Here is an 8,047-nt window from a genome sequence, read left to right on the forward strand (position 1 = left end):
ATTCGTTCAAACTCTTCCTCGATCAGCTTCTTCCCCTCCTCGATCTCCTTCTCCAAATTTTCCTTCCGTTTCCTTCTCTCCTCTCTCTGCTTTCTTCGCATCTCCCTTCGCTGCTCCTTCAGCTTTTCCAGCTCCTCCAGCGCCTGTTTCTCCTCGTCCTCGTTGGTCAGGTCCTCTCCAAACACCAGAATGTCCTTCACATCCGTCAGCGAGTCCGTGTACAGCAGCGGCGCCAGCTCGCCCTCCGCCTTCCGGATCGTTTCTTCGTTCGCAATCCCCGTCAAAACCCCCAGCGACTTCAGTCCGTTCTGCATCCCACCGAATCGAAAGCTCCTACGCGATTGGCGAACGCGATGTCCGTCTCCAGACGGTCGCCCACCATCATCACGTCCCACGGATCGATCTCCGGATGCCGCGTTTTCACGATTTCGTAGAACATCGACCCCGGTTTCCCCAGAATGACGTCGGGCTGGCGGCCGCAGATTGTGCTGACCGCGCTTACCAGGCTGCCTACGCTTCAAACAGGCGGGGAGCGCGTACCGGCCGCTGCGGTCGTGAGACCCAAGTCGTTCGGGTCCGTCGCGTCGTTGTTGGTCGCCACGAACGAGCAGTGGTAGTCACGGATATAGGAGGCTGCGCGACTCAGCTTTAAGAAGTTGACGTTGCGGTCGAGTCCTACAACTACAGTACCGATCGAGGGATTCATCTTGGTCAGGGATTGGATGTCCGTACATCCATTGTCTTCCGTTCCATGACATTTTATACCCACCGCTTCAAGCTCATCATAGATTCCCTTTTCTCCTAAAACGTAGACCTCACCGTGATTCGGCTGCTTCTGAAGATAGAGCGACGCTGCATAAGAGGACCTAAGAGAAACAAAGAAAGGCAACAGACTACGTCAAAATGTCATCTTCTGACGCATCCACCCCGAATGACTTTAACATATTCACCGTGTCTATGCGGCTACGAGCAGAGCTATTTGACTAAAGGGTACGAAAAGAAAACGGCCATACACAAAAGTATACTGCTTTTCCTTTACTCTTTAAGTAATTCACGGTATCCGCTGATCCTGGAATCGGTTTACTTCCTCTCCAAAGGACTCCATCACAATCGACCAAAAACACTTTCAGCTTCATCAATAAATTAATATCGGCCTTATCTAAGCGCCTGCGGAGTAGTGAGAAAGGAAACATAAGAGTGTATAAAACAAAATACAATCATGGCCACAGAATTTCCATCTCGTCCGTGCGATAGCGCTGCGAACACACCGTGTCAGCGAGCTTTGTCTCTCCATTATACAAATAGCTCAGCACTCCCGCTTGAGCAATCATGGCTCCATTATCGATACAATACCTAAGTGAAAGACGTCCAATTCCTATTACCTCTGATCCATGGCACACAGCTTCCCTCCTCGATCACGTAGCATGTCCTGCATCATATCTTGGAGTCTTTGATTGCATCCGACCCCTCCCACAATTAGAACCGTATCGCTTTGCGTGTGAGCAACGGCCCGCTCCGTGATCTCCACAAGCATCGAGAAGGCCACTTCTTGCAGCGAGTAGCACAAGTCACTGGCCGAGACGCGCTCTCCCTGCTCCTTGACAAACTTATCGAGAAAGGTGGAAAGTCCGCTGAAGGAGACATCCATTCCTTTGACCGTGTAGCTGCATCGAATCAAACCAGAAAAATCTACGGCAATTCGATCAAACGAGACCCTTTCTTGGCTAGCTGCTCGATGTTGTAGCCGGGAGAGGGCGAATTTGAGAGCCGGAGCAGACGAGCAAACCGATCGAGCATGTTCCCAACCGCGATATCGATCGTTTCTCCAAAGATGCGATAGCGATTCATCGAACGCGCGACAACTTGTGTGTTTCCACCACTTACATACAGAATTACAGGGTTTCGCGCACCTGTAACTACCCGGCCCATCTCAATATGCCCAACACAATGATTAACTCCAACAATAGGCTTTTTCCAGAGTAGTGATAGTGTTCTTGCAGCTACAGCACATGAAGTAAGCGGACCACCCATTCCAGGACCTGGATAACAGAAAAAAAGAAACATTACCCTTCGTGAAGCAAATAATATCAATATCACTTGGCTCCAGCTTTGCGACATTCAGCGCATGCCTTACAAGACTTACTACATGAGTTTGATGATGCCAAGCTGTCTCTCTGGGTAGAAAACCAGTTCCTGGAGGAGATATAAAGGTTTTGCGAATATTTGCAAGAATTTCACATTGGGCACCGTTGCTCCTAATAATGCCCACTCCACACTACATAATTACTAATAATAATTATGCTGTTACCTTGTTTGCACTTCCCTCTATCCCAAGAGCTACAACATAGTGCCGATTCTTTTCCATAAACAAAATAGTAAAATACAAAAACTTGAAGCTTGATAATGGTTTTTTGCATATTATTTTATATATTCTTATTATTTCATGAAGTCCGAATTTTCGATACATATACAATTAGTGAATAGAGAGGAAGAAGAGGAATCTGCTTATATGGACGTGAAACATGCTCATTTTGAAGAATGCAAAAATAAAAGTCTCTGGTAAACGAATAGACAAAATATGAGCTTCCATAGTGTACAGATAAGGCTGGTAGAGGAGATGAACTAAGGTGACGCGCTAATGATTATTCAGTAGTTATCATAATTTTCTGGTAGAATATACTAGTTATTCAGCTTCGTACCGTTTTTGTATCCGGTTTATTGCGGAAATACCATTTCGTTGTATTGCAGGGATCGTTTAGAAAAATGTCCGAAGATGAAGGAATACTTACGGGCATTATGGTAAAGGCATTGAAAGGTGTCTATTATAGGCTTCAGGAGAATGCAAGTCATTATTAGTGAAATCAATGTTTTCCTATTAGAATTGGTAATAACTGGTACCATTTAAAGGTAACGCGTTTTTTGATGACCAGCATTAGGCACTCTTATTTGGTACGTAACTATATGAGTGAAATGAATAAGAGTGTTCTGTGTTACTACCAACGTTCTTTCAGTATTTTTGAGCTTATAGAGAATACTCTAGAGAGTAGAGTATGAATGGATTGGATAGTGCAGCCATGGACCAAATTTTACCGAGTATCTCCTGCTCATTTTAGATAGCTTTCCGAATGGATTACTTAATATCAGTACTTATTTGATCGAGTATACGATATACTGAAAATAGAGACTGTATGAGGTGCTATAAACAGATGAGTAACCATTCACATCTTTAAAAATGTCTCATTCTTTCCAAGCATTTTCCAGCACGAAATTATATAGGATTTGAAGCTGATAACCGTTATGTGATTGCGTGTTTAAAATACCACTGCAATATCTTATAGTTCCTTGAACATTTTAGTTATTGTCACACAGTATTTGCCAAAAATGCAAAAGGATCAAAGAGAGCACATATCATCCTTATCTATTAGATTTTCTACAGAGTTAAAATAGTAATTGTACTACTATTCATGAAAAAGAAATAACCCAGAATATTTTGGACTTCTATATCGTGAACGAGAGTTACCATAATCAATACTGCTAAACTCTTGCTATTCTGAAACATATCTTTTGAATTTGAATCGCGCGGAAGCTTCCAACTCCACGCGATTTCGACGGAAGTCATGATCGGCGAATTGGCGAAGAAGGAGCTGCAGCGTCATAAGGAAGAGGGAAGCTACAACAGGCACTTCTTTGGTTATCAGACTCACATCCTCGGCTATCAGGCTCGAACCTCGTTCCCTTCTCTGTTCGATTGCGACTATGCGTATGCTGTGGGAAGAGAGGCAGCCGCGCTGATTCAGAACAATCTCACCGGAATTATATATATATATAACGACGTTGCGGAATCTGAAGGAGGAACCGTCGGAATGGATTCCCTATGCGGTGCCTCTTCAGGTCTTCTGCACCGTGGAGGCTAACGAGGGAGTGTATAGTCCCTCGATCCTGTAGATGGAGATTGGATGGTTTGAAGTGTAGGAATCGAACGTGGATATGAACAATACTCCGTTCCTGAAGTTCGTGGCTCATCGTGACAGCTGGACAGTGAAGGACGAAACCTGCAACCCGGGATCGGTCCAGTTCGGAGGCGCTGGAAGCTGGAAGCTGGAACCCGACGCTGTCGCTGCAGATCGAAAAGCACGACTCTCTGAGGCGAATCCAGCAGCTTTGTGATGAACTGAAGGCTGTGGAGAAGATTTGCCTGCCTGGATGCGATGCTTTGTTGGTGGATTCTGCGATTGCTGGAATGAAAAGTATGAGCAGCTAAAGATTGGTATCAAGAAGAAGATTTAAGCAGTGAAGTAGAAGAATAACTGATCTTAACAAATAATCAAGCAAACAAACATAGAAACAATTCATTGATCTGTATGAGATCTTGAGCTGGCCGTCGACTGCCTATTACGTCCGTACCCTGTACTCTAAAACTTCTTCCAAGCAGCTGACCTCTGGAAAATCAAGCTATACACCTTTCCATTGATTGATTGAATGGAACCATGATGTGTTCCTTGATATCTCGAATTGCTCGTTCGGCTAGTACTGCTTTATTCGCTGAATCCATGTGATATATGGTGATGTCATACTTGTTCAAGATGTTGGTACGAAAGATGGCATTGATGAACTCGGTGCCTCGATCCGAGCAAATATGCTTTGGTGATTCACCATATGTTTGAATGATGTCCTTCATTGCATGAATGACTTCTGTAGCACTCTTGCTTTTCAGTTTCCGAGTCATCAGGTATTTCGAATATCCATCAATACATACAAGGACATATTTATATCCACGATTCTTGTGGAATCCAGTACTCTTTTGTGATCCTAATACTTCCTGTATCGATTTGTGTTATTTGGAAGAGAAATCGATGAGATCGATGAAGTATATGTTTCTCTTGAATCCACTAATGATCATTCGAGTAGCACCTCTTCGTTTTGCTGTTTTCCATAGTTCCTTGATCTCATTCATGCTCCACACATACCTCGATAAATGAACCGCTTTATTCAAGGAATGAATAAGTTGTGTCAGAGGAAGAATCACAAACTGGTTATAGACTCAAAGTGCATTTTCTCCACTATACACTATTTCAAATAGAGCATCACTCGCATTCAACATTGTGATGATCGTTTCGATATCATATGTACCTCGTGGAATCGATATTACACTTTCATCTGTTCTACCTCCATTGATCACAATTACTTGATCATATGGTACATTATGGAATGTGAAATCGGTATAGAATGATACAAATGATATGTAACACTTATCGAATGATAGAGGATTATCCAATTTCATCTCCTTCATGCTATTGTTTCCGAATACTTCAATCACACTGAACTGATTCGTCGACATGAGAGTAGAAACGCTTACACCTTCAACCCTATCCTCAATGGTCAACTGGAGCTTAAATTCGTCGTTTAGGTGCTTGATATTGCTTTCCAGGTCCTTGAACACGAGCATCAATAGATCAAATCGGTGAATCATCGGTATGCTGATGTCCTCCACAGTTTTGAATGTAATCACCCTTAGGATCGTCAATAATCATCGTGGTGAGTGAATTGTTGTTCTGATTAGCGATTTCAAATCAGATGATCATACCAACGATGAATATACTTGAATCAATCAACAATTTCGAGTAATAACAATCACATTCGATCCATAGAACGAACCAGGTAACTCGGTCGCTCAGTCTCCTAACCCAAGGATTTCTCGGATATCTGGTTTATTTGTGAAATCGATGGTGTATGATGAATAGATCTAGATAGAACTGTAACTGATCGCGATTGTGGAAACTGAGAATGTAGTATCGGTAATAATGTTTAGAATGGCAATGATTTTACCGACTGCGTAGCAGCCAATAGGAATCGTTTGCTTTTCGTCATTCGTGATTGTCATCACATTGGTCGTGTCCACATTACCGATCACAACATGATAGGGTTTAAGAGCGCAGTCATAGATGTGATATAAGGATCCCTAAACTTGCATGGTTTGATTCATTTGAACGTGTTATTCATCAGATTTCCTTGGATGAGCATGGAGAAATGTATGGCCTCTTTTCCAAAGACATGACCACTCAGGTAATAATAATAATAGTAGAATGCAATTGGCGATATAAAGCGTTGACACCAATTATGTCAGCCGAAGACTGAAGGTAAGCTGGGCGAGTAGTGAAGTGTATGGTTACTGGTATAAAATCTCCTGGCATTAAGAACCTCGTAAAATGACACAACAAGAAATAATCAAAAAAGAATCTGGTTCTACGCTTATTTCGTCATTTACATACAACTTAAAGTATCTATATATATAACTTCTACAAAATAATATTGTATAAATAACAATATCAATAAACTGAGAACAAACGTAATATGTTATTTTCGAAAAAATAATGTCATATTATTTTTTAAATACATGGATAATTTGAATTTTACTACTGTCAGTATTCCGATGTCTATGCAGACAGTCTCTAACATCAAAAGAATGAACTGTTGGGAATCGGATTTTGGAAAAGAGTTTCCCATATCTTGTATACAAAGCACTGAAGGAGAAACAACTGTAATAACAGGTTATCCCCATTCAGATTACAGAATTATAACTAATATGAAGAACCAGAAAATGGATGGTGAATCGACATTATTTACTGAGAGCAAAGTCCGAATCGCGAAACTAACTTTTGTAGAAGGTATTGCAAATGGTCCTTGTACCATATATCATGACAACGGTATGCTATTTTTTGAAGGAAAATTCGTAAATGGATATCGTGAAGGTCCAGGAAAAGAATATGATGAAAAAGGCAATCTAATTTATGACGGGCTATATGATAAAGGAAAAAAGATAGAAATAGTGAGTAGTACATGTGGATATTTGGAAAAAACAGACGAGCCAAAAGCAAATGTACAAATAGTGAATCAACTGAATAACGAAGGCGAAAACAATGGCGTAAAAGTGCAATTCGACGACAATGGAGAAATTATTAGAATATTTGAATGGAAGGTAGGCGAGGAAATACCATTCACTGGATACTACAAATTCTATAACGAGAAAAATAAGAAATGGGTAGAAGGAGAATACAAGAATGGTGTTCGAAATGGAGCAAGCAAAGAATATGAAGAAAATGGAAACTTATTATTTGATGGATATTTTGAAAATGGGAAAAAGTCAAATTTGGTTCGTCTTCCCGAAATGAATGGATATTGGAAGGAATATGATGAAAAAGGAAACTTGAAATGTATATGCAAGAAAAACAAGTATGGACAATATGAAGGTGTGTGTTATTTCTATGAAAATGGAAAATTACAAAAGATAAGTGAATGGAAACAAGGAAAAGAAATATCGAAAAGTGGTTATTACAAATTTTATGATGACTTAAAAGGAATTTGGTATGAAGGGAGATATCGAAATGGAATTCCTGAAGGAATAAGCAAGGAATATTCTCGTAACGGCAGTATTCTGTTTGAAGGTTACAAAATTAATGGCAACAAACTAACTCCAATGGATGGCAATAAGTTATTTTGGAAGGAAGTGGATAATGATAATAATCTGGTCCGAATCTGTGTAATCAATGACGATGGTCAATATGATGGAATTTCTTATTTTTACCAAAATGGAGAGATACATAGAGTTAGTAAGTGGAAAAATGGAAAAGAAACAGAGGTTTTGAAAATGTTTAGTGGAAATAAAATGAATGAGTACAAGAAAGGGAAACTGTGGTACTCAGGAGAATATGTAAAGAATGATGAATATAATTATATCCGTGAAGGAAAGGGTGAAGAATATGACACTGATGGAGTAACTTTAATTTACAAGGGCAGTATAAAGAATGGAAAGCGAAATGGTCATGGTAAGGAGTATCACAATGGAAATGTTGTATATGATGGAGAATGGATAAAGGGGATGAAGAAAATGCATTACTATTTGTGGATGATACTGATATTTGTATTTATGTTTGTGAGTGCTGCAGTTTGCTTTTATAAATTAAATGTATATGTAGGAGCAGTGGTTTCAGGCATATATATAACGATGATTAGTTTCTATTATAGCAGGTATGCTGGAACAGTTTCATTA

The 8,047-nt window shown here is 40.4% G+C and overlaps 3 protein-coding genes across 3 annotated transcripts; 1 reads left to right on the forward strand and 2 right to left on the reverse strand.

Annotated features, from left to right (window-relative positions):
• Positions 1-298: 298 nt before the first annotated feature.
• On the reverse strand, positions 299-1,193 carry GSBLH_T00002140001 (uncharacterized protein; the record flags this gene model as incomplete). Its single annotated transcript, XM_013040665.1, has 4 exons — positions 299-510; positions 541-866; positions 898-983; positions 1,014-1,193. 4 exons carry the CDS (start codon positions 1,191-1,193, stop codon positions 299-301), a joined length of 804 nt encoding a protein of 267 aa, XP_012896119.1.
• A 24-nt stretch (positions 1,194-1,217) lies between these two features.
• Positions 1,218-2,365, reverse strand: GSBLH_T00002141001 (uncharacterized protein; the record flags this gene model as incomplete). Its single annotated transcript, XM_013040666.1, has 5 exons — positions 1,218-1,353; positions 1,383-1,664; positions 1,694-2,039; positions 2,068-2,275; positions 2,309-2,365. 5 exons carry the CDS (start codon positions 2,363-2,365, stop codon positions 1,218-1,220), a joined length of 1,029 nt encoding a protein of 342 aa, XP_012896120.1.
• A 1,252-nt stretch (positions 2,366-3,617) lies between these two features.
• Positions 3,618-4,167, forward strand: GSBLH_T00007063001 (uncharacterized protein; the record flags this gene model as incomplete). Its single annotated transcript, XM_013040667.1, is given in 3 exon segments — positions 3,618-3,903; positions 3,946-3,959; positions 3,973-4,167. The coding sequence occupies 3 exon segments, from the start codon at positions 3,618-3,620 to the stop codon at positions 4,165-4,167; spliced, it is 495 nt and encodes a 164-aa protein (XP_012896121.1).
• Positions 4,168-8,047: the final 3,880 nt, after the last annotated feature.

This window comes from Blastocystis hominis, assembly GCF_000151665.1.
Source record: "Blastocystis hominis, Singapore isolate B (sub-type 7) whole genome shotgun sequence assembly, scaffold_16".
Taxonomy (NCBI): Eukaryota; class Bigyra; order Opalinata; family Blastocystidae; genus Blastocystis; species Blastocystis hominis.